We start from the raw sequence: 27111 nt of genomic DNA, 5'->3' as shown, positions 1-27111 counted from the left end.
GAGCACATGCTTTGCATGCAACGGCCCATTCTAAGCCTCTCTACTTGTGGCAGGCGCCTCGGACCTCTTTCAGCCCCGGGTTGAATTCCATTTTGGAAAAGCTCCTGGGGGCTGTGGGAGGAGCTGAAGGCAAAAGCGGTGCGGCCCAAAATAGCGGAAATGCCTGCCTCTGGTAGCTTGCAGCTCCCACTGCCAGGAACACAGCCTTAGGAGAGGCATCTCAACATTTCTGTTCCTGTGCAAAAGCCAGGAAGCCACCCAATGCTCAGTGGTTGGGGGGAAGAGGGTGGACACCGGGGAAAGGAACGTGGCTGTCTGGTCAACTGCAGAGGGCCAGATTCGACCCCCAGGCAGACGGGATTTGGCCTGCAGGCCTGAGGTTTGACAGCCCTGCTTCAGTGGAGGCTGGTGGCTCCGATGTCAGCGGGGCATGCACTCCGGGTTTTAGTCAGAACCAGCCAGAGCCCTAAAGGAGCTATCCAAGGTGCTTCATGGTGCTTTGTACTGCATCCACTGCCCTGCTGACACCAGGACCACCAGCCTCCACTGCCCTGACTGATGAGAAGGGAACATCCCCAGGTGATGGCGCACCTGGCTGTCCCAGTTCACCCCCGCCATCTCCAGCTAAAAGCCTCTCAATGAGGCTGGTGATGTGATGAGAGACTCTGCCTGTGGCCGCTCAGAGAGCTACTGCTGGTCAGAGGAGACCACAGTGCCCTGGGTGGACCACTACTCTGACCTGGAATAAAGCTGCTTCCTGGTGTGTGGAAATATAGGATCCTAAGACGGCACACCGAAACGCACATCTCAAAGAGGAATGTGTACAACTGATTCCGCAGTGTGCAAGCCAATGTACACTGCTCAAGTCTGCAACTGGTTAAAAAAAAAGTGTGGCTCCTTAATTTCTAGAAGACACATCCCATCCTTTCTTCTGGCCACACCGCTGTCTGGGATAACAGAAAAAACTTGGGCAGAACAAAGATAAGGCCCATGTTCCCATGGAATGCTGAACCACAGTTTAATTCAGGGGTGGGCAACCTGTTGCCCTCCAGATGTTTTGGACTGCAATTCCCATCATCCGTAATCATTGGCTATGCTAACTGGGGGTGATGGGTCTCTCTCTCAGAAAAAATCTGAGAGGATACCAGGATTCCTATGCTTGGTTTAGCGCTACATGCACAAACAGAAAGGAGCCCATATGTAGGCCTCGAGTTGGGGTTTTAGTTCCTGGTTGTTACACATGAACCAGGAATCATGGCTTAAAATAAATTCTAATTTGTTAAACAAGCCAGCCAAGCAAACCAGGGTTTGTAGTTAGCTTGTTTAGCAATTGACTGGACTTTGTTTTATACCACGATGCTTGGTTCATCTGTAACAAGTCAGAAAACAGGCAAAACTGAATCCTGGTTTATTCCCCCTCCCAAGAGCGGGTGCACAACCCTGAGGCTTTACTCGGACTCAATTCCACTCATGCACACAGTTGAGTGCCGTGGTTTAGCACTATGTGCAAACTCTGCAATGTTATTTACCCAGAAACCATATATTCTCAGCATTACCAATCTCCTGGGGAAGAAATATGCTTGCTATTTTTGGTCCTGCACTTCTTACTGATGTGGGGATAGGCAGAAGATCTACAGGTGAAACTTTTTACCAGCACTGTTATCTCCAGTTGGGGGTGGGGGATATCTAGATCTGTTGAATTTCTGTTTTCTGCAAGCTTGTCTCGAACATCAGCGCTGATTCCAGAACTACACCCATTGTTCAAGTCATGGATGAGACATTACAACACGGTTTCTGGAATTTCTCTGCTGCTGCAGACAGAGCAGGGGTAGCAACACACGGGACACATGGCCCCCACCCCAGCCTGTTTTGTGAGTCTGGCCACCACTATTGAATTTGCTGCGTTGGCAAAAACAGGGGCAATTTTTCTTTAAAACAAGCACACTGAGAGCATACACCTTGTTTTAGAGCAAAATCATGCTCCTGGAACCCTCCCAGGAGCACAACATTTCCTTAAAACAAGGTGCTTGTTTCCCACCTGGGTTTTTTGCTGCTACTGCAAAACTCTGGCTGTGATTTTGGCAGCAGTGGGGCTGGGGGTGACCCCCCAGTGGATTCCGTGTGTGTGTGTACTGCTCACCCCTGAGATGGAGGATCAGTTGCTGTGGCTTTCCCTAGATCAGCCTTCCCCAACCTGCTGCCCTCCAGATGTGTTGGGATTACAACTCCCACAATCCCCAGCCAGTATGGCCATTGTGGGAGTTGCAACAGTTGCATCTGGAGGGCAACAGGTTGAGGGAATGCAGCCCTAGATCATTAGGAGGTCAAACAAGTCCAGCAGAAAACATTTTGGCATGGAAAGGAGAACTCGGGTTGCACTGAGATCGAAGGGGGGTGGGGGATGGAACGTGCAGAAAAGCAGGATTAAGTAAAGATGCTGCTACTGCAAATGTTAGGCCAGAATGGAACCATGGCTGCCCCATGTAATGCATCTGCAATGAAAAGGAGCGCTGGAGAAGCTGGCTGGGACTGGGAAGAATCCCCAGCTTAGGTCCGAAGTTCCCTGGATAACCTTGGGATGCTCATTGCTCAGCCCCACTGACCTCACAGGGCTTGACGCCAGGTCAAAAACGGGATAACCCCCATGGATGCTGCCCTTCTGGAGTGGGGAGATAAAGTACAAATTGTAAAACAGCATTGCATCTAGTTGCTGGGGCCAGAATTCGTACTCACTCCCAACCCTGTAACAGCCTCCCACCCACCTGCATCCCGTTCTAAAAAGCTGGAGAAGAAACACTCACGTTTCCCAAGCTGCACAAAGCCCAGGGTGATGATCAAGGCGAGCGCCAGTAGCTTTGCGGCCGCAAAGGCATCCTGCACGCGGGTGGCAGCTTTCACGCTGTAGCAGTTCACCGCTGTGAGCACCACTGAAAAGAAACGTGGAGAAAAGTTAGATTTGCTCTCGGTGGGAAACTTGGTAGACACAGGGGTAAAGACCGGAGGGCGGGGAAGCAGTTGTCACATGGAGGTTGGCCCCTAAGGGATGCCACGTGAGACGCAAGCTCCCAGGACTGGCCCCCAGAGGTGTACCTGCAAAATCAGGGGTGTAGAACTTCAGGCCCAGGGACCACACACAGCCAGCCTACCTGCCTGGGGTTCACACACAGCCAACTGGCCAGCCTGCCCAGCGACGACAGCCAATACACAGATGTATTTCAGCAGCCTAACGTTTTGGAAGTTCAAAGCTGCAGGGACTCCATTTGGAAGGATGTGTCTTCTTAACCCAGCCTTCCCCAACCTGGCAGCCTCCAGATATGTGGGACTACAATTCCCATCATCCTCAGCCAGCATCTGGAGGTGATGGGAGTTGTCGTCCAATGCATCGAGACTGCTGGGTTAACCTCTCTCTCTTCCACTTCCCCTCCTCCTCTGTGCAGCCAGATGGAAGAGGGCAAATTCTGCCACCTGCAGGACTGTGACCCGGGGTTACCCTTTCCCTTACTAAACTAAGGGGGGGGACAGTCACGGCATTCCACCCAGAAACCTCTTTTTCTTCTCCAGCTGGGGAACCCTGGTGCAGGATGCTGGGCAGGCAGCAGGGGTGGCCTTTATTTAGTTCTTTTTCAGGTCCCTAGTAGTTTGCATTGATGCTGTGATTGAAACTGTACTTTCCGCCCCTCACGACATACAACTTGGAGAGTGCCCGGCACTCATTGCCCAGCATGTGAGTTTTTAGAAATGAAGATGGGGAGTGGGGGAAGCAGCTTATTTCCAAAGCGTACCTGCACCTTCGATGTCCCACACCCCTCTCCTTGCCCATTTCCCCCTCAATCTCTCTTCCTCCGCCCTTGTCTCACTTCTCTATAACACAGAGGCTTAAGCCCTCTGCACAAGGGTCAAGCCATGCTGGTATTCCACCTGTGGTGCCAGCACGCCTTTAGTGCCAGCACTCACTCGCCTACTGGACGGCTTGATACACCCCTAGACTGGCATCAGAGGGAAGGTGTTGCAATGTAATAAACGTAAGTGTTGCATCATCCCTAGGCGGGGCTTTTTTCTTGCAGGACGAAAGCAGCACCTTTCTGATGCAATTAAGACAGGCATGGGTGTGGAGGAGGAGGAGGAAGGGAAGTCACCCTGCGACTCCCAATCACCCTTGAAGCATGTGAAATCTAAGAACCCGAGGCCCTCCTCCTCTGCCGTTTTTCAAACGAAATGAATGAATAAGTTATTCAACTTCCTCCTTGGGCTCCGGGATGACTCAAAACCTCTGGGGCCATGCAAGACAGAAAGGCAGTTGCATCATTCACACCCACTTGTGCTGAGAAGGCTCTGCAGCTGTCCTCTCCAGGATTACTCTTTGAGACTGGAGCAAAAGGGCAGCAGGCAGGGCCCCGGAGAAGGCTCCCCAGCGGCGGAAAGCAGAAGTGTTGCCAAACAAGCCAGTGTGTGGCCGCGTGCATCTGCTAGGACCCCCTTCCCCAACCTGGAGCCCTCCAGATGTTTCAGACTACAACTCCCATCATTTCAGGCTGGCCAGGGATGATGGGAGTGGCAGTCCAAACATCTGGGGAGCACCATGTTAAGGAAGGCTGTGTGAGGATGTTAAATTCACATGCAGGGTTGCTCCTGCCTCTCTTCAGGGGGGTGAGGAGCCCGGCGTTAATTTGTGTAGATTGTCACTCTCTTGTCAGGAAGATGCTTGCTGTATTTCTATCAGGCTTTTATTAAAATGTTTGCACGCATCCAAACTCAAATGCATAGAAGGAAAAAGCAGCAAAGAACAGCACAGGGTGTAAACTTGCAGCACAACCCCATCTGCATCTACTCAGAAAATTTCAGTGGGGCTTAAAGAGCACCAAGGATCAGCCCCAACCCTTTTCCAGCAACGTAAGCCACTCTCTTACCCTCAGCCCTCTTCTCTGCAAACATGGGGATAATAGGGTTGTTGCCAGGATTGCAACAAGGTAACATCTATAACTTTGGACCCCTGAAAACACTACAAAGCTATTACTGTAAGAGACATTGACCAAGCATGTGCAGAGTGCATCGTTCCCCGAGTAACCAGAGCCTCCCCTCACACATTTGAGGGATGTGCTTCCACATCACTGAAACCAGCTGCCTTTGGCTCTCCCTCAACTGTCACCTAGCAGCAGCAGCCATTCTATCAGACTGCAGCAGCAGGAGGGAAGGGAAGCCAAGCCAGGCAATCAGGTCTGCTGAGACACCAGCTCACTTTGGCTCTCCTCTTGCAACTGTCATCTAGCAGTAGCCATTCCACTGGACTACCTGAACCGCTTCCATTGCAGTTCAGTGGAAGAGCACATGCTTTGCATACAGAAGGTCCCAGATTTAATCCCCAGCTTCTCCAGGTAGGGCTAGGAAAGAATCTTGCCTGAAACCCTGGAGAGCCGCTGCCAGCCACTGTTGACAACACTGGGCTAGATGGACCCAGGGTCTGACTCAATATCAAGCAAGTTCCTATTATGAGAACTATAACTTTAAGAACTGGTGCCCTGGATAGTGCATCATCCTGGGGCATTGTGGGAGGGGGGAAATTGGCATAATTCCCCCCACCCCACACAATGCCTTGGTACAGTGTCCAGTGCATTGCTGGTAAATAAAATGGCGCCCACTGCAGAAGGCGAACCTCTGAAAAAGTGAAGCACGGTAGGAACCGTGTAAAAACAACAAAACAGCCCCATTTCTTTCTCCGGGCCAGAGATCCCTCCAAATGTTTGGGACTACAACTCCCAGCATTCCTGCCCATTTGCCATGCTGGCTGGGGCTGATGGGAATTGAAGTCCAAAACATCTGGAGGAAGCTGCATTGGGGAAGGCTGATATGGGCACTTTTGATTCGGAAAATAAGGAAAATCAAGTGAACATGGCTGCCACAGGGTTCAATTTTTCCATCCCTTGTGAAGCAGATGTTTACACCGCGCCTTGCCTACGTCACTTTTGCCTTGGGGGAAGCCCTTGCATTAGCACTAGGCAAAACACGGCTGTCTCAGTGGGGTTCATCCAGAGGGGGCACAGCCGATGAGGAAAAGAGCTGCAACCTCTTTTTCAGCCATCCAGGAGACAAGATGGAAAAGATTCCTCAGAACACAGAAATGCCACAAGACGCCCCGGTTGTCTCTGACGTGAAAGCCTGCTAAGCCCTTTCAGACTGCCGCGAAAAAGTCTCAGCGTAAAAGTCTGGCTGGCAAAGAGTGGCCTGTGCTGTGCACGAGGTTTAAACGTTGGCAATATGAACAGAGGAAAATGAGACTAAAGCACTGCTGCACATAGAGCAGAGGTGGGCGACATGCAGCCCCGCCACCCACCCCCAGGAAGCAATTAAAAACAAAAACAAATCAAAAAAAGTGTTTGCGGCCACTACGGAGCACCCAGAGGGCCAAATGTAGCCCGCTTGCAAGCTAAAGATGCCTCTACTGTTGCTCCGTAGCACGGAAAGGATTCCATTTAGCTTGCAAACAAACTAAATTTAAACACTGAGGCACTCTGTACCCAGAATTTCAGTGGCAAACCAGCGATTACTGCTCGGGGGGAGGGGGCACGCTCCGCAGACAGCGCCCCATGGCAGTGGGTGAAGAGGTCCACCCATGATGCAGACCATTTAGAGGAGATACTTCTTTGATCTCTAAATTCTCTCTCTCTCGCACACAAACACACACACTCACAGGTTTGCCTGCAAAGAACCTGTTTGTCATCTTCAAGACAAGAATTAAAATTTTCCATCAGAGGGCAAACTAGGAAGACATTTAATGTGCAGGCTTTCTCCAAGGCAACGGTCCTGAGGAAAATATTCTGAAGCCATTATTTGCTTTGTGGCAAATTAACACCCCCACAGGGATTTTCCTCGGGACTCAGCAGGGGAGGGAAGAGCTGAATCCCTGCTTCCTGCCAGAAGATGGTATATATCACTTTGGAAGATGAACAAGTGAAGGAGCCCCTAATGATGGGGGTGAGATTATTAGGTCCTGTAATTGTGTTTCCAGAGCACATACGGGGACGGAACTGGCTGGCATCCGGCTTTGTTGCAGGGTCTGGTCCCCGTGTTTGTATCCTTGGCCACTGGGGAGCAAAGGAACCTCAAAGGTGGTTAGGGCGAGAGACCACATAGTTAGAATTGAACCTGATGATGAATTCGATCACCAGAGGCTTGAATCAAGATAAAGGATTTTTTTTATCACACTACATGTGTTAATTGGCTCACCTCATGCCAGGATGTTCGTGGTATTAGCAACAACTGCACTGTTCATGACCACTATTAATAATGCGATTGCCACTGTCAATTACTTTCTGCTTTTCATTTCTTTCTGACCTCACTTTGCTATGCTTGTTTTCTCTCCCCACCCACCGTTTGTACTATATACAAACCTGAAACTTTCCACAATACTCCACGCATCTGATAAAGCAGGCTGTCGACCACAAAAGCTCCTGCCAGAGTAAATGTGTTTGTCTTCAAAGTGCTACGGGCTCTTTGCTGGTTTCGCTACTGACTTGGCTGCCTGGCTGAAAACGGCTCTGCTCTCTCAGCTGCCACCCCCCCTTCCCCCGCAGCTGATGGGATTTGTGGTTTGCCTCATGTCTAGTTTGGCCCCGGACTGTTCAGGAACATGAGAAGCCTATGAAGGCCCACGAGAAGGATGCTGGGTGGGAGATCGTGACTATCGGCACAGAACAAACCACTGCCACAGCATGCATCAAGGGAGGAGGTGGGCATGCAGAAATGCCTCAACTTGGGCTCCCTCCCCCAGATGGTAATAACAATAACAATCCTCTGCCATCTTTCTCAAAAGGGACTCAAGGTGTCTTAGTACAAAATCAAAATATACACAATTGAAACAGATAAAACAATTATCCACTAAAATACAAACACCCCATAAAACAACTAAGGGAGCAATCACATGGCCACTAGTCGCCGTGTAGAAGGCCATAGCATTTTTCTATTTCTTGGAACCAAGGCCAGAGCCAGGGCTCCGACTTCAGTTCCCAGAAACTGCGCTCCCCTCCCCCTTGTAGCCAGCGCGGTTCTCTCTGCACCGGCTACGTTTCTGTGCTTGGAAACGCAGCGTGGAGACGGGGAAAAGGGGGTGATCCAGGGGGGTGGGGAGGAGATGGTGGGAGCCAAAATATGCAGCTTCCTATGTGCAGTGCAACCTCCTTCCCTCCCCCTCCCCAAAGCCACAGCAGACAGCCAAAATTGGCCATCTAGCCCAAAATGCAAACACTTCGGAGACTGCCAACTATCTCAATAGGATTGCACCCTAAAACATTAGTGACAACTGTAAGCAATTCAGCTGAAGCATTAAACAGCCCATCGTATACCATCAAATGCCTGGGAATAGAAGTCATAACCTGCCACCAAAAAGATGACTTGTTGGCACCAGGTGGGCCTCGATAGGGAGATAATTCCATAATCGGGGGGCCACCACTGAAAAGGTCATTCACTGAACCTCCCTTGTAGGACGTGCCTGAAGAAGGGCCTTAGATATTGATGGTAACAAGCAAAACTGCTCCAGGCGCTCCGGGCTCCTCTTGCATGCAGAAGCCCTCTCGCTAAGAGTCTTCTTCCTTCCAAATGCAAGTGAACAGTTCTCCAAAAAAAAGAGTATTCCTGCCCCACACCTTTTAATTTGGAGATGCTGGTGACAGAATAACTAGACTTCCCATTCTGATGTAATAATATGAAGGCTTGTGGACTCACTTCTGGAGAAACTGATCAAATAAGCTAGTTAGCAAATATTTTTTTTTAACACATCTGTAGCTCTTTCCAGGACTCTCTTGTTTTGCTGAGACTCACATGCTTCAGAAGGAAGAATCCAAAATGAAGAATCCAAAAAAGAATGGAAACGGTGATACAAGAAGAGGTGAGACAATGGGATTCTGAAACCAGCAGGCAAAGCAAGAGAAAAATTCCTTCAGTCAGGAAATGAGCATTGCAAAGTGAACATAGAGCAGGCTAAAGAAACAGAGGACCCTTCATACCAGCAAGGTGTTTAAAAAGAGTTTAAGTGGAGGAATGTAAAAGCTGCAATGACAGCACGCGGACCCCAGTGCGGACCCCAAATGAAGGTAGACCCTCCATCAAGGCCACAGATGGGCTTAGCAAAAGGCCTCACACCAAGAGGAGGATGCAGAAAGGGATATGAAACTGCCACGATTGCACACAAGAGGAAAACCACACAACTGGCACAGGATACAGGTGCCATTTCTTGACAATCTTGACTGTCTCTGTTTTAAAAAAAAATGACAATTTGTTTAGCCTTCATGAATGTAGAGAGAGACTTTGCAGGCTGTGGGTTTTGGAAGCCCAAGAGGTGAGAGGTGCTCCGTGTTTTATCCGTTTTAGTGGTGGTTTTATTCTGTCTGCAAATTTAGAGTTATACTTCTAATGGTGCTTATATGTTGTACTGTTTTATATGGGTTGTTATCCGCCCTGGGCTCCTTGTGAAGAAAAGAGGGCCATAAATGACAGCCAGTGTAGTGTAGTGGTTAGAGCATTGGACCCAGGTTTAAATCCCCAATTGGCCATGAAGATCATTGGGTGACTCTGGGCCAGGCTAACCTACCTCTCACGGTTGTTGTGAGGATAAAATGGAGAGGAGGAGGACCAGGTAAGCTGCCTTGGGTTCCTTGCAAGAGGAAAAAAGGCAGAATATAAATGCAGTAATAAAATAAATAAATAAATAAATAACATCTAATAGTAATATATAAATAATAACCTAGAGCCATCACCTGCTCAAATAAACCTTAGTCAACTGTATGAGTTTGTCAACCAATACATCTGCAAAGATTAGCATATGAGGGGAAAAAAGTTCTAAAGGAGTAGCGTGCATGCTTTGTTTTTTAAAGGAAGATGCACGTGTTACAGGGATCATCTTAGAAGAGGTAACCCACACCTCTTTCACCCACCTGTGAGGGAATGGGTGTCCAATCGAGCAGGTACAAGTTCCAAGCAGGCGTGAGCCCTGGCACCTCTCCAATTCACTCTGCAACTCTCAACACACCTGCTTTGTTTTCATCCCCGAGAGTCTCAAGGCGCTTGAGACTCGAGGCACCTCCTGGCCTAGTTTCTAAATCACTGTAATCCCCCAGGAAGCAGGTTGCCTCACACCATCAAGGAGTTTAGGGGGCGGGGGGAGGAGAGAGCGAGATTCTAAGCTTGAATCCCTTTAGCCAGCCTGTTCTGCAAAGAATTGGGGATCCACTGAGCCACCTGGCTGGCAAGAAAAGGCTGTGTTTTCGGCGGGGCTCTCGGCTCCACCAGCCTCACTCTGGTAACATGAGTCGTGTCGGCCTTGCCGAGAAAAGGGCCGCTCTACCATTACTCGATACTTCTTATTCTGAATGGATAGAAGGAAACGCTCCATGGGCTGTAAACACGTGCAAGAAACAACTGGACCCAAAGCCTGAGAGGCCGCCGTTTGCATCAGGTGCTTTTGGACATGGTAAATAGCCACACGCTGAACACAGATGTGAAATTCCTGCAGCAGCTGCCCAGCGCACCCATTTTCAGGGCTTCCTTCAGACATGGAAAAACTCTTATGTGGAAATCGCTTCTATGTGGGAACTGGGACACAACTTGAACATGGAAAACTGCACTGCACACTCAGACCGCTGGTCTACCTAGCACAGTATTGTCTACACCAGACTCCTGCAAGTAGCAGCCTCCGGGTGTGTCAGACTACAACTCCCATCATCTTCACCTTGGCTGGGGGTGATGGGATTCATAGTTCAACACACTGGGAAGGCGCTAAATTGGGGAAGGCGCTAAATTGGCTTGCACTAAGCGGCAGGGGCTCTCGGGGATTCAGTAAGGGTTCTTCCCCAGCCCTGCCGGGAGATGCTGGAAGTCAAAACTGGGACCTTCGGCATGCAAAGCATTTGCTAGAACCAGGAGTGGGCTACCTGGTGCCCTCCAGATGTTCTGCACGATAATTCCCATAATCACTATTAGCCATGCTGGCCAAGGCTGAAGGGAGATGCCTTCCAGATGTTTTGCGCTACACCTGGTTGTCTTTTCTGTGCTTGACCACTGACCCGTCCCCTAACCTGTCTGCCGATCCAATGTCGTTCCAATTCCTGTGCGCATGTTTGCTTCCCATCCTATGGGGTTCACCTGGCTGCTGACTCCGTTATCTTTTAAGCAACAGGAGAAGACCTTGTTCTTCAACTGGGCCTTTTAAACCTCTGGTTATTAAAACAAAAGGGGATACATGGCTGGAAAGTGTGCTTTTATACTTCTTTAAAATAAAAATATTCTGTTAATTCAATTGTGTGCACACATCCTCAGGAAGCTGCAGCCAGCCACATTGGAAGCAGCCTTGAATAAGTCGGGGAGGAAGGTAGGCCAGAACATGTCGCACGAACCCTGGGGCATCAGCACCCTCCCGTGCTTTCCAAAGGCAGATCCATAGGACAAGCTTTTGGAGATCTGCTCACAGCATGCCGAATACATTTCCTTTCCTTAAAAAGCAGGTCGTGCTAGAGGGGTGTGTGTGTCTGTGCGTGGGGGGGGACGGGGACGACTCCACGTTGGATCAGGTCAATGGTCCTGGGCAAGGGGGGGGGATTGTTACCTTTTCTCTTCCGCACCATTTCCTCCAATTTAAACCCCACCAACCCAAACCGGACAGGCCCCAAACCAAGTCTGTTCCTATACCTTGGGGCACTTAGTGCCCCCAGGTACGCACACCTTTTTTGGCTTACTTTGCATGTGTCTCATACCTGCCATACTTTAAAGTCATCCACAGAAGCCCTCCTTCAAGTGCTCCCTCATTCTGAAGCTCAAAGGGTGGCAACAAGAGAGAGGGCTTTTTTGGTGGTGGCTCCCCAACTCTGGAATTCTCTCCCAAGGGAAGCTTGCCTGGTGCCCACGTTGCTAACATTTCGGTGCCAGGCTACATCTTTCCTGTCCTTTCAGACTTTTAAAATCTTTTAGGGCGTAATACTCTGCATGTTTGGGGCTGGCACATGGGACGCTTTTCTGTCTAAACATGCATAGGATTACGCCCTTAACGTCTTTTAAAACATTTTAATATTTTTGCATTTGATTATTTTAATCCCTGCAATCTGGTTTTACCTCATACCTGACATTGTATTCTATGCTGTGTTGGCACTTTTATGAGGCATTTAGTAAATGCAATCACTAGAATACACAAATAAATTCTTGAAAGGATTGGAGAGACCCTCTTCTCATACATTCCTCTCTTCCTCCCCAGCTGTTTCAGGGAGCAAAAGGTTGGGTGGGAGGAGTTATGGTGGGCTTCCTGGCAGGTCACAAAGGCACCAAAACAGCCTGCAAGTAAATCTAGTTGCCAGCCACTGCTCTGGGAGGTTACTGGTTTGCAGTGTGAAATCTCACACTGCCTATGGACAGAAGCTCACGGACGCTGCAGCGGACAGGTATGTTGATGTAAATCTTTGGGGCTCTGGGGAGCCTCATGCCATCAGAGGACGAATGACATAGGGAGCTAAGCCGCAGAAGGATCACCGCTCAAAAGTCGATCAAGCCCCTAATATGGTCAAAGCAGAATCACCGCCCCCTGGAAACGCACAAATATTTATGGACCTCGGGATATTGATTTAAGTCCTGAGCTGCAAGACTCGTGAATTTTGAAAAGAGGGGAGATTACGGGTGCAATTCAGGTCTTGCCTTGGCAGAGCCATAAAAAGCACATTAACGGGGCCTGTTAAAAGGAATAAACAAAGGGAATTGTTTGAGAAACTGCTACAAGCCTGCATAAGGGAGGCAGCGACAGACTCCCTTGAAAAGCCTTTCGTGCCTGGGAAGGGCTGAAGGGGATGATGAGCCTATTTGCGGGGTGGGGTACACTACAGAACAGCATGGGGGATAAGACACAGGACACAATGTGAGAGAGGTAGTGTGGTATAGTGGTTAGAGTGTTCAACTGAGACTTGGGAGATCGGGGTTTTAGTCCCCACTCAGCCATGAAGCTCACTGGGTGACTTTGGGCCAGTCACCGACTCTCAGCCTAACCTATCTCATAGGGCTGCTGTGAGGATAAAAATGGAGAGGGCACCATGTAAGCCGTCTTGGGTTCCTTGCAAGAGGAAAAAAGATGGGAAAGAAATGTAATAAATGTAAGAGTAATAATAATATCAGTGCAAACATTGCACAGCATTTCCTGGAGTCTTGCCCAGGGATTTCAAAGAACCGATGGATGCACACTCAGAAAAACACAAGGAAATCCCCAAAGCTCACAGCAGCCCAAGGCAGATTTCCTTACACTTTTATTATTATTTGTGTGTCACTTTTCCTCCAAGGCATTCAGGGTTATCCTGCTTTATCCTCACAGCAACCCTGCGAAGTAGGTGGGTTAGGGTATTTTAGAAAATGTTTTTATTGTAGAATTTTATTGTTTTAAACTGTTTTTATTGTATGTTGTACATCGCCCAGAGTGGCTGGGTGACCAGCCAGATGGGCGATTAATAAATTTAATAATAAATAATAAATAAAATATGGCTGGGAGTGACATTACCCAAGCCACCATGAAACAGAGTTTCATGACTGAAAGGAGATTTGAGTCCTGGCCCCCCACCCCCCGCCCCAATCAAATCCAAACCACATCCACTACATCGTACTAGATCTTCATGAGATGTACTCTAGTGCCAAGATGATCAAGAGGTATTCCAGAAGTAGTTATGGCATGGAGCTACGTTTCCACAGATGGCCAATGCATCTGCCTTCTTGGACAAAAGCCATCAGATAGAATCCTTTACAGCAGCCCCAGCCAGAATGTGCAATGGTCAGCAGTGCTGAGAGTTGTAGTCCAAAACATGTGGAGGGCCCCAGGTTGCCTTCTCCTCCCATAAGGGATTCTGCCAGATGGCTTCCATCCAAGAAGGCAGATGTAGTTCTAATCTCTAATCTCACAGAAAGATCTCCGCAACTTTTCCTTTCTTGCATCCTTTGTAACAGCTTCTGGGTCAGGGCACGTGGCCTGTTGGTCCAAACAACTGAAGTGTTTCACTTGTGGTGGTCCCCTTTCGCCACCTTGTGACATGAGCAAGGTTGGTGGAGTTCTCACAGCCCAGATGGGCAAGGATGCAGGAAGCTACTCCAACCTGCCATTTTGCTGAGCTGCTGCTCTCAGCAGAACGAAAAAGGCAGAGGAAAAATTCTTGGAGGCAACGTAGCTCAGTGGCAGAGCACACGCTGGGCTGGAGCGACTCCCCTATGTGGGAAGTTTACAACAGCAGGGATTGTTTAGCTCAGAAAAAGGACGGCAAGGGGAGACATGACAGAGGTGTACAAAATTATGCACAGTGTGGAGAATGTGGATAGGGAGACATTTTCTCCCTCCCTCATAATACTAGAACCCAATGGGGCCATCCCATGAAGCTGATTGGTGGGAGATTCGGGACAGATAAAAAGGACTTCTTCACACAGCACATAGTTGAACTATGGAATTCGCTACAACAGGATGTGGTGATGGCCAGCAAGTTGGATGGCTTTAAAAGGGTTAGACAAATTTCTGGAGAAGGCATCAATGGCTACTAGCCTTGATGGCTACATGCTACCTCCAGTACCAAAGGCAATGTGACTATGTACACCGGTTGCTGGGGAAAATGGGCAAGAAGGCACTTTTGCACTCGTGTCCTGCTTGTGGGTTTCCAGTTGACAGCTGGTTGGCCGCTGTGTGAACAGAATGCTGGACTAGATGGACCCTTGGTCTGATCCAGCACGCCTTTCTTATGTTCTTATGCCTGGCATGCAGAAGGTGCCAGACTCAGGTACAAATGATGGAGGAAGGCTGTGCCTGAACCCCTGGAGAGCCACTGCCAGCCAGAGACAATGCCATGCTAGAAGGAGAATCAATCTGGCCTGGCTTAAGGCAGTTTCCCAACTCCAATGTAATTTCTGTTTTGTTCCTAGCAAGATGGACATACAAGCCGACCCATCACCAATGTATTTACTTCCCCTCCTGGGAGCTCTGGAAAAATTACTCCATTTCCTAAGTATAAGCAGTGCAATCTCTTCGGTCTATGCATCATCTTCTGCTCACCCAATCAGAGCTCGGGGAAGAAAAGACATGGTGCAATTTAAGGAGCCAGTTCTATGTGGCTGAAGTAAACATTTCTCAAGCAAGGCAGCCCCTCCGGAGATAAATCATTTCTCTCAACTGTTTGGAGAGGCTCTGAGCAGCAGGTCAGCCTGATCAAGAGAGCCATTTTCCTGGGGAAGTGTTAGCTACAGGGGCAGTCTATCTGGAGGAAAGCAACCTAGGTGGCTTCACTTCGACGACACGGCAACCGGCAAGCAGAGAAGGCCGAGGTGCTCCTGCTGCTGAGCTGACTTGGTACCACCTGGGAAGGTAATGTGGGCTGGAACCATTTGCTCTGTACACAGTCTGGCCCTGGACACCAGCCAATTCCACTATTAAGCAACGGCATGAGACGAAGCTGGTGCTGACAAGTAAGGCAAGAGCAGCCCAAGTACTGGAACGAAGATCGAAACGCTTCTGAAGCTCCAGTTCAAAAGCTATTTTGCTGATTCTCCTCTCCCTCCCATACCCCGGCGATGGGACATTAGTGCTGGGTCAGCCACTACTGGCCCGCAGGCAGAATCTGGCCCAAGGAAAGCCATTGGCTGGCCCTAAAAACACTGGTAAACATCCCACCTCTATGCCGGCCCAAGATCAGGCCATTTTCCCAGTCAGCCGCCATTATAATTAGCCAGCCAAACCACAGGGAGGGGGGGGGAATCTATGCGAGCCCCGGACTGGAAAGAGGGTAAAATTGTGCGGAAGTCACATGTGGAGTTGCTGAGCAACCATACAATGGTCTCCTATTGATTGCTGCGATAATCCAGCAGCAATATGGGACCACGTGGGGCTGCCCGGCAACACAACTCCCCGCCCCCCCCCTCCACGCACAGGCCTCTCCTCTCCCTTTCGTGTCACATCTTGCCAGTCCAGCTGGCCTGAAGTCCGTGCCTGCTCTGCAGCAGCGCTGGGAGTTAAAATGGTTGCGGTCATGAGAAAGCAGCATCCCCAGCCCCACACCGCTCGAGCAGCAGCACAACCTGGTCATGTTAGACCGGTGGAGGCTAGTGGCTCCGGGGTCAGAAGGGCAATGAACCTGCTCCGGGTTTCAGTCCGAATGGGTCAGAACTCGAAAGGAGCTATCCAACATCCTTGGTGCAGACCGCCAAGCCCACAAGTGTCATACCATTTCTGAATGGCACACTTTTAATCACGACTGCTTTTCCTGGGGAGATACGGAGAAGCAGGGCTGGTGCTCTCTAGGTCGCCCTTTCTAGGTATTTTACTGTGACCAGTAGGGACACAGACGTCCAGGCACCATTTGGGACAGACGCAAATGGGTCAGCGCCCCACTGACATCGGAGCCTCCAGCCTCCACTGGTTTAGACTCTGGAGTTAATGACTTTACAGGAACCCCCTTCAGATGGCCATGTGTAACGCACATTTCTCTCCCCACCACTCCCAACCGCCACGGCACGCTTTACACCTGCTTCGGCATGCCTGACCTGTGAGAACCATGACAAAGGTGCTGGCCATTTCCCCTTTCAATCCTTCAGTTGTTAAAAATATCACGGTAGCTTGTTTTTAGATCTTCGCACTGCTGCTGGCATTTACCCTGCTTTTTTTAAAAAAAAACCACACACGTCAGTTTCATTCTGTTTTAACTTAGGCATTTGCTATTACGTTTGACTAGGTTTGCATTTTATGATTTAAAGTTTTGTTCTGTGAACCGCCCAGAGAGCTTTGTCTATTGGCCAGTATACAAATGTAATAAATAAAATAAAATGGGATCTGATCCACAGACACAATCCACCAGTTTTCCTGAGCAAGCCCTGCTGAAACTGACAGGGCTTCAATTTCAAAACAGTGTTTTCTTCGTAAACCCATGTTGAGACGAAGGATGATTTCCCAAGTGGATCATGGCCCGTGTTCATTAGCAGTCCAGGGGCTGGTGATAGTGGCAAAAAAGAGTTGTTTTTTGGGGGGGCCCATACATAAAGAACAGGTAACCGTTATTCCTGCAGCCAGGAGGAGTATTTTGTTTGCCTTTATATGCATGCTTTTGGTATGAGGTGGTGATCCTAAGCATGCTTATGTGGAAGAAAGCCACCCTTAACATAATCGGGATTTATTTCCAAGTTTCGGTTCCAGGCATTAATGTCCTGGTTCAGCACCTCTTCTTCTAAAGTGCTTGAAGGTAAGAAAGAGCCTTGGATCGCTAACCTCAAAACTGTGAAGTCTAGGAACAGGTAATGGGAGGTCGAAATAATCCCTTTGAGCCACATAAGAAGTTTCCCGGTTCACTTGAGTAGGTATGTCAACGGGAAAGGGAGAATGAAGAAATGCATCAAAAGCACCAATTAGCTAAGGGAAAAATGTTGATCCACAGTTGTTGTTGTTGTTCAGTCGTGTCCGACTCTTCGTGACCCCATGGACCATAGCATGCCAGGCCTTCCTGTCCTCCGCTCTCTCCCAGAGTGTGCTCAAGTTCATATTCATTGCGTCGGTGATGCTATCTCGCCATCTTGTCCTCTGTCGTCCCCTTCTCCTTTTGCCTTCCGTTTTTCCCAGCGTCTGGGTCTTTTCCAGTGATGTCGATGTTCAATCTTGCCATCTCATATTTGACCACCTCCAGTTTACCTTGATTCATTGATCTTACATTCCAGGTTCCTAAACAATATTGTTCTTTACAGCATCGGACTTTCTTTTCACCACCAGACACATCCACAGCTGAGTGTCCTTTCGGCTTTGGCCCAGCCGCTTCACTCTTTCTGGCGCTACTTGGAAATTGCTCTTCCCCAGTAGTATTTTGGACACCTTCCGACCTGAGGGGCTCATCTTCCGGCATCATCTCTTTTAGCCTTGTGATATGTTCCATGGGGTTTTCTTGGCAGGAATACTGGAGTGGGTTGCCATTTCCTTCTCCAGTGGACCACATTTTGTCAGAACTCTCTGCCATGACCTGTCCGTCTTGGGTGGCCCTGCACGGCATAGCTTATGGCTTCGCTGAGTTACGCAAGCCCCTTCGCCACAACAAGGCAGTGATCCATGAAGGGGTGATCCACAGTAGGGTACAATAATCTTCCCAAACAAAAGTGCAACTTATAGAAAGATTTAATTCAAAAGCCCCGAAAGGGGAAAAAAAACCCTGTAAACAGCAGTCTTGGGGGAATAAACTTAAAAGCAGCAATAGCAGCACCACTCTGAAATGATCCATGTTCTTCACGCTCCCCAAAAACTGGCCTTCAGCAAAGAAATTATAACTCAAACTGTTCCCCTAAAACTATTGCTAGCTCCTAGTGTGGGACAGGAGTACACACTCTGCCTGACCCATCAGCAAGAGAGCAGAGGCTGGAAGACAGCAGAATCAGCATCCTGTTCCTGTTCCGTCACTATAAAAAGAGGGGGTGCATCAGCCTCCAGCACTTACTCCAATGCACCCCAAATCATGAGAAAAATGATACTTAATGTTGGCAAAGCACTTTCAAGCATTCAAAACACTTCCTATGGGCAAGGGTAGCGGTGAACGCCTCTTTACAGCAAAGCGTGATTCTGTTTTGCTTAGAGATGGCGGTGGTAAGACCTTTGCTCAAAAAACCCTCCCTGAACCCCATCACATCGGGTAATTTCCAGCTGATCTCCACCATACAATTCTTAGGCAAGGCGCTGGAGCACGTGATGGCTTCTCAGCTCCAGGGGTTTCTGGATGAAGCAGATTACCTAGATACATTTCAGTCTGGCTTCAGACTTGTTTCGTTGCCTTGGTGGATGGTCTACGCCCCAAGAACTGGACAGGGGAACTGTGGCCCTTTAGGTCCTGCTCTCAGCGGCTTCTGATACCACTGACTGTGGTATCCTTCTGAGGCGTCTCTCTGGGGTGGGGCTAGGAAGCACTGTTCTACAGTGGCTCTATCCTTCTTGGGGAAGCGATGTCAGAACATGGTGCTGAGGACCGCCTGGTCAACGCTGTGGCCGCTGGCCCATGGCATCCCTCAGGGTTCCATCTTGTCCCACATGCTGTTTAACATATACATGAAACCAGCAGGAGAGGTTTCTCCAGAGCTTTGGGTTTTGATGCCACCAGCACACTGATAACATCAACTCGATTTCCATCAAGCCTGAAGGAAGCTCTTCTAGTTCTAAATCAGTGTCCGATGTCAGTAATGGAGTGGATGAGGGCAAACAAACTGAAGCTTAATCTAGACAAGATAGAAGTGCTCCTGGTTAGTCGAAAGGAAGATCAGGGAACAGGGCTTTAACCTGTACTGGATGGGGTTACACTCCCCCGGAAGACTCAGGCTTGCAGTCTGGGTATAGTCTTGGACTCAGCCCTGAATCTGGATGCATTTGCACAGCTGAGGCTGGTGTGCCAACTGCGCCCGTTCCTAGAGACATCTGATCTGGCCACAGTCACACATGCCTTAGTTGCATCCCATTTGGACTATTGTAACATGCTCTACATGGGGCTGCCTTTGAAAACTGTTCAGAAACTTCAGCTGGTCCGGAATGCTGCGGCCAGACGGTTGACTGGGCCAGTTACAGGGAGCACATGACTCCCCTGTTGCAGCAGCTTAACTGGCTACCAGTTAAGTCTCAGCAGAATTCAAAGTGCTGGTTATGACCTATAATGCCCTATGCGGCCTGGGACCAGGCTCCCTGAAAGGCCACCTTCTCCCATATGAGCCTGCCCAGGTTTTACAATATTCGGGTGAGGCCCTTCTCTCGGTCTCAACTGCCACTGGGGGTTTGTTTGGTGGGGACATGAGAAGGCCTTCTTGGTGGTTGCTCCCAGGCTCTGGAACTCACTGCTGAGGGAGGCTAGGTTGGCCCCCTCTCTGTTGTCCTTCCCCCAGCAGGCAAAGATGTTTTATTCAGGCAGGGTTTTGGCATGTTGGGGGGGGGGGGTTAATTGTTTGGGTGCTGTTTATTTTACTGTTACATTTTTAATTTGTTTGTTACATTTTAATTACAATTTTGTTTTTAATCTACATATTATGGCTAGCTGCCTTAAGCACCAGTTTTGGCAGAAAGGTTGAATATAACTTAAATCAATGGTTGTTGCAATCCTTACACCATTGTTATAGATGACAACTGTCCAAGTTTCAAAACTGAGTTCCAGGGTTCAGAGCAGATTTCTGAGAGTGAACTATTAGATACCACGGAAGCCATGACTTCTAATGCAGCTGTAAATCTTTTGGGTGAGAGATCTGAAAGTGAAGTGAGCGATATTACTCTGATTACTAATGATCCTGAGCCCTTCTCCTGAACCAGTGCCAGAAAAAAATATTAGAGTTATCAGAACTATTAAACCCGTGCAACATCTAACATATAACAAGTGACCTATCCAGACAGTACCTTGATTCATTACAGCAACTGATACAGTGGAGTCTCCACTCCTCTTGCAAGGAGCCCAAAGCATCTTACAAGGTTCTCCTCCTCTCCATTTTATCCTCACAACAACCCTGTGAGGGAGGTTAGGCTGAGAGTCCATGACTGGCCCAAAGTCACCCAGTAAGCTTCACGGCAGAGTGGGGACTTTAACTCGGGTCTCCCAAGTTCCAGTCCAACACTCTTAACCACTGCACCACACTGGCCCTCCAATAATGCATTGCTCCCTCTTGTAATGCAAATTATTTTGGGGTGGCTTGGTCTGGAATGGGCAATTCAGACCCATTAGCTTTACAAGACACCTGCTCCGGGTGGAGATGAAAATTCCTAGAACTGGGTTGCTCAAACGGATCGGCAACACAGCAGCCTGCAGTGCTGGACTTGGGGTCGGGGCTACGGAGCCTGTCATGAGGAGCCCTTGCACTTCAAAATTTACTACACCTCTACTGCCTACACCACTCATTCGCAGATTCAGGCAACAGAAACCAGTGGAAAGAGCCACTGAAACTGTAGAGTTGCGCAAGTTGAATAAATATGTAATGTTTGTTCCAATTTACAGGTTTGCAAGAACTGCAAATTCTAATCTGGGGGAAGCATGCATGCAAGGCTTGTCTGCAAACATTCTATCTGAGTGGGGTGAGGAATGTAAACATGAAATCTTGGTGTCAGATGGTGAAACTGACTGAGCTGAAAGTTTTGGAGGAGAAAACCAGCTGGTTACAATAACTTGTGAATTACAGTATTACCATAACCTTGTGGAATCCTTCATTTGTGGATTTATCATTTATGGTTTTGTCCCCTTCGGGGAAAAGGAAAGGAGTACGACAAGGCTGTATATTGTCGCCCTGCTTATTTAACTTATATGCAGAGTACATCATGAGAAACGCCGGGCTGGATGAATCACAGGTTGGAATTAAGATTGCCGGGAGAAATATCAACAACCTCAGATACACAGACGATACCACCCTAATGGCAGAAAGCGAAGAGGATCTAAAGAGCCTCTTGTTGAGGGTGAAAGAGGAGAGTGCAAAAGCTGGCTTGAAACTCAACATTAAAAAAACGAAGATCATGGCATCTGGCCCCATCACTTCCTGGCATATAGAAGGGGAAGAAATGGAAGCAGTGATAGATTTTACTTTCTTGGGCTCCAAGATCACCGCAGATGGTGGCTGTAGCCATGAAATTAAAAGACGCTTGCTCCTTGGGAGGAAAGCTATGGCAAACCTCAACAGCATAGTCAGAAGCAGAGACATCACCTTGCCGACAAAGGTCCATCTAATCAAAGCTATGGTTTTCCCAGTAGTAATGTATGGCTGTGAGAGCTGGACTATAAGGAAGGCTGAGCGCCGAAGAATTGATGCTTTCGAACTGTGATGCTGGAGAAGACTCTTACGATTCCCCTGGACTGCAAGGAGGTCAAATCAGTCAATCCTAAAGGAAATCAACCCTGAGTGCTCATTGGAAGGGCAGATACTGAAGCTGAAGCTCAAATATTTTGGCCACCTAATGCGAAGAGAAAACTCCCTGGAAAAGACCCCGATGCTGGGAAAGATTGAAGGCAAAAGGAGAAGGGGACGGCAGAGGATGAGATGGCTAGATAGCATCACCGATGCAATGAATATGAACTTGAGCACACTGCGGGAGAGAGCGGAGGACAGGAAGGCACGACGTGCTATAGTCCATGGGGTCACAAAGAGTCAGACACGACTGAACAACAACCCTCTCGGGAGGTACTTTAAACTTCATTCCTATATTTTGCACATTTCTATATGTTAAACTATGTGTATGAGTTATTTGTTTGCCTTCCATTTGTAAATATTTAACTCTGTTCATTTATATTGCTAATTATAAATTTATTCCGAAGTTCATGTTGCATTTACTTCTTGTCTTAAGTGGGAGAACTGAATCCGGCCCAATCATGATGTGAAACTTAAAAGCATCGTAACAACTGAGGTCACAGTACCACATCACATCAATTGGGGTTACAGCTCCTCCCTCAATGGTCAGCACCAGCTGCCACTCCAGCCTCTTCCCTCCCCATCCCTTTTTCCTTGTGTGTCGTTCTTTTTAGACTGCAAGCCTGCAGGCAGGGAATGTCTGGTTTTATGGATAATACATAATCCGTATATGTAATCTGTATAATCCCTATGGCTATACGTAAGCCACTCTTGGAGTCTTTTTGGCTGAGGAGCGGGATAAAAATGCTTTAAATAATTAAATAGCCTCATCCTATTGCAGGTGCTATGTTGGTCCACTAAACTGCCCCCCCGCCCCGAAGCCACAGTGGGCAATCACTTTGGTGACATTTCAGTTGGCCCTAAGAACAGCACTAACCTACCGTGACTCTTGGGTTTTGCTCCACTTCCCAGGATTGTTGGGATGATAAAACTGAAGGGGGGAGAGGACCATATATGCTTCCCTTTCAGCTTTTTGGAGGACAGATGGGATAAAAATAAATTCTGAAAAGAAAAACTAGCTATTTTTCAAGCAGTGATCCTCCACCTCACACCAACCCATGAAACTGAACTGCTCTTATTCCCTCAGCCCCACCCCACACTGCTTCAGAACAAAATGTTAATACAGCCCCATCCAGGCCCAGCTGTTTTTCCCTCCCCACGTTCTTTTCTTTGACATGGCTCATTCTGACAACCCCAGACGTATGGCCCAGGAAAGCTAGGAAAAACACATTTTCATTTGACAAGTACTAAGTATCTGAGAGGAGAAGGAGGTTAAGACATAACTGCAGCTAGAGTCTACATTGTGAACCTGTTTACTGCTGCTACATGAGATAATCCAGGCAGATGCCGAGAGTCCGCAGCCCAAACGTTGCACAATACGAAGCCGGGTATGCCATTTCCAGACAAGCTGGTTTGGTGACAGTGCTCTCATTTCCCAGCCTGGTCCTCTCCAGATGTGCTGGACTATGCCCATGCTGGCCACAGACACAGCTGACCCACTGCAAAAGGCCCCCAGATTACAATTTCAGTCCCCTGTATGGCACTTGATGGGGGGAGCCGGTAATATTTACTGGGGCAGGACCAAGCTAACAGGAGAGCCCCTGCTTTGCATGCAGAAGGTCCTGGGTTCAATCATGGCATCCCTAGTTGAAAGGATCAGGTTAGCAGGTGACAGAAAGCCAGTCAATACTGGGCTAGATGAACAAATAACCTGGTTTAAGACAGCTTCCCCTCCCTGTTCTGAAAATTCTTGCTGTAAAACAATATTCAATAAGCATTAAGAAAATCTGAAAAGCTGATGCGTGCGCTCACGCAAAAGAAATCCAAAATATCCCTGTAAACTTTACAGGGAAGGAAAAGAGATCAACTTGTGATCACAAGGTAAGGTAGGTGGAAACTGCCCCGATTTAGGATGAAAAGGGGACCCCATAGACTCTAGAGTTTTGGCTAGACTACACTGAGTGAGCCCCGGCCGCCCTAGACATCAGTGTGAGCATCAAGAGCATCTGACGACGAGTGCTCAAATGCTCCTGATGGTGCCGCATTTGCCCGGAGTTCAATACGCGCCAACCCGAGGGTGCTCTCGATACGGGCACCATGACCGCGGAACTCCCTCCCCTCTCATACATGGTCTTCTGAGGTTTGAGCATCAACGAAAGACCTATCGGTTCACCCAGATTCGATCTGTTCTGTTCGAATTTGTTTTGCTGCATCATGTAAACTGTCATTTATTTGCGTTACTTTTCTCCATTTAATTGGGCTCTTTGTTTTTTGTTTGGTCAACGCTGTATGATTTTATTGTGTTTTATTGGTTGCTTTGGGATTATTTTTGAATGATAAGCGGATAATACATTTCATATAGAAGTAATAAATAAATGCTTGTCTAGTGCCAACAGCAGAGCGCAAGTGTGGTACAGAGCGCAAAAGTAACAGGCACAGGCCCTCTATGCACAGGCACTAGGTCTATGTTAGGCAAAACGAACCGGGGAAGGAGGTTACTGCAGGTATACGAGAGAGTTAAGCATCACTGGTGGTGCGGGCAAGGAGATGATGAAGCATTACCAACAGCCATCACAGATGCCCACGCGGAACACCATTTGTCCTGGGCTATCTATGCGTGGAATTAAGCTGGAAGAATAGTCAATGGGGCGGCCTGCATCTGTTGGGTCACTGCTGAAAAGCCCTTCATGAGCTGAAATGAAAACAGGAACGTAAGCCAGCAACATCTCATTCACTAAAGACAAGGGGGTGGGGGGAAGACAGGTACTGAGAAATACAACTCGATCCACAAACGTGGTTAAGTCATAGTACTTAAATTCAAAGCAGACACAACCCCACTGAAACATTCGTTTCAGCTCTTTAGGTCAACACCCTCATTTGCCTATCACAACCACACACTTGCTGCGCTGGAAGGCGGTGGGGAAGACAGCAGAAATAGAAAAACTGAGCAAATTGCTTGAAGACTGATAAAAGACAAGGGTAGAGTTGCTGGATTAGAAGTAAACGCACGCATACACACGCAAACTCGCATATCAGCCTTCCTCACCTGATTCCCCCCCAGGTGTCATAGACTACAATATCCATCAGCCTCAGCCAGCATGGCCAACGGTCAGGAATGCTGGAAGATGCAGTCCAAAACATTGTGCGGCAGCAGGCTGGGAAAGGATGCTGTACGTTACAGCAAGGAAACCTGTTCTTCAGGGTTGTACGGAACTGGGAATGTATTCACACAAGATGGAGGAAAACTGCATTTGTGGATGGCGAAAACTGCATTTGTGGATGGCCCTTCCAGAGCACTTTATCCCTATCCTGACTAGCGAAAAGGTACATCTTTTCCATTTACCATGTGGGACAGAAACAAGATATTCCGGCTCCCTAGAGTGGGAAACATTCCCTTTAACTTGAGACATAATTTACCTTCTTCCTCCAGTTGCTCTAGGATAAATACCTGTAATACACTCGACTGATGCTCCCGGCCCCAGTGAACCCCGTCATTCCAGCTCTCCAGGGGTCAGACCACTGGAGCAACAGAGCTTCCCTCATGGCAGGACCTGTGACTGACACCAGGGACTGCTGCAGCAGGAGCCGGGCTCTATGCAGGCCGCTGCACTGCTGACAGCCTCGCTGCTACAGTTCTCCCTTCTGCGATCTACCTACCGCTCCCTCGTTTCTTGTTGTATCATTTTCTTTTTGTCACAAGCCGCTTCGGTTCTTATTTCAACAGAAAGGCAGGATATAAACAGCAAACAAACTAAACCAGTCGTTCCCAACCTGTCAGCCTCCGGGTGTGTTGGACTACAACCCCCATCACCCCTAGCCAGGGGATGGGAGTTGTAGTCCAACACACCTGAAGGCTGACAGGTTGGGGAAGGCCCAACTAAGCCAATAAACCAGAAGCTATCACCACCTCTCACCACCACTATGGCGCCCAACAGGCCCTCTTCTCTGGCCTCCTTCAGCCCAGGTCGCTTCTACTTGGCCTCTTCCCCAAAGACCCCCCCCTTCCAGAAGACCCGCCCCCGCCCCGCCCCGCCCCGCCCGCAACATCCCGGCCGGGAGAGGTGCGGAGAAGCGCGGGCTGGCTTCCCCCATAACACCCTCTCTTCTCCACTGCGGCTTTTTTCGCGGGGGACGGGGCGGAACGGCACTCTGCACATGCTCAGGGCGGACGCTTGCGGACGACAACAGGCTGCGGAGCTGAGCGCCACAACGCAGAGAAGGCCCCCTCCCCGCGCCCCCGGAGAGGGCGCTCGGCCACCAGCCGCACGGAGAAGAGACCCTCTCGACTGGGGTGCCTCTGAGCGTGCGCAGAGCGCCTTCGGCTCTCCACGGCCCCCGCGACCGGGGAGGCGACTTTCGGGGCCGCGGGCGCCCCGGCACGGCTCTCACTCTCCTCTCCGGGCGGAGCACAGCCCCGGCCGCGTGCGCCGCGGCTCCTCCACGCGCCGGGCGAGTCCAGCGGCCCGGCGGGGCCCCCCGGGGGCGGGCGGGCGCAGCCCCCTCCCCGCTCGCCCCGCGGGCTACTCACGGACGCAGAGGCAGGCGACGAGCTTGGCGGCGTCGAGCGGCACCGGGCAGGCGGGGAAGAGCGGCTTGAGCAGGTAGGTGGCGAAGACGAAGGCCACGATGTACTGCGACGAGGGCCGGATGATGAGCAGCTCGACCCAGAGCTTGAGGAAGGCGGGCAGCGCGCCGTACACCTCCAGCACGTAGGCGTAGTCGCCGCCCGACTTGGAGATGGTGGTGCCCAGCTCGGCGTAGCACAGCGCGCCCACGATGGAGAAGACGCCGCAGGCCGCCCACACCACCAGCGCCAGCCCCGGCGAGCCGGCCTCCTTCAGCACGCCCGTCGGCGTCACGAAGATGCCCGAGCCGATGATGGTGCCCACGATGATGGCCACGCCGTTCAGCAGCGTGATGCTGCGCTTCAGCGCCACGCCGCCCTCGCGCGCCGCCGCCGGCCCGTCGCCCGCCGCGCCGCCCAGCATCCTCTTCCCCTCCTCCGGCCCCGGCGAGGCGGCCGAGCCGCGCTTCTTCACGCCGCCGCCCGACATGGCCACGCCGCCCGCGGAGCGGCGAGATGGCGCCCGGCGCGAGGGGAGGCGGCGCGCGAGCCCCCCCGCCCGCCGCTCGCTCGCTCGCTCGCTCGCGCCCGCCGCACGAGCAGGACGCGCGGCGCCCGCCGGCCTCGGCTGTCGCTCGCGGGCTGCCCGGCGCGCGCGCGCGCTCGCTCGCTGGCTCGCTGGC

The 27111-nt window shown here is 49.8% G+C and overlaps 1 protein-coding gene across 1 annotated transcript in view; it reads right to left on the bottom strand.

Moving 5' to 3' along the window:
* SLC7A5 (solute carrier family 7 member 5) overlaps positions 1–27111 on the bottom strand; it is a 53298-nt gene extending 26187 nt beyond the window's left edge. The window contains exons 1-2 of the mRNA XM_084812809.1: positions 26393–27111; positions 2802–2927 (exon numbers count right to left, since the gene is read on the bottom strand). Of these exons, the coding sequence (XP_084668935.1) occupies positions 2802–2927; positions 26393–26918 (652 nt within the window). The 5' untranslated portion in view covers positions 26919–27111. The remainder of the gene's footprint in view (positions 1–2801; positions 2928–26392) is intronic.

This window comes from Heloderma suspectum, chromosome 8 (assembly GCF_057233095.1).
Source record: "Heloderma suspectum isolate Gila_16-S chromosome 8, 16-S_ref, whole genome shotgun sequence".
Taxonomy (NCBI): Eukaryota; Metazoa; Chordata; class Lepidosauria; order Squamata; family Helodermatidae; genus Heloderma; species Heloderma suspectum.
The sequence above is the reverse complement of the archived record's forward strand: the minus strand, read 5'-3'. Positions and strand labels throughout refer to the sequence as shown.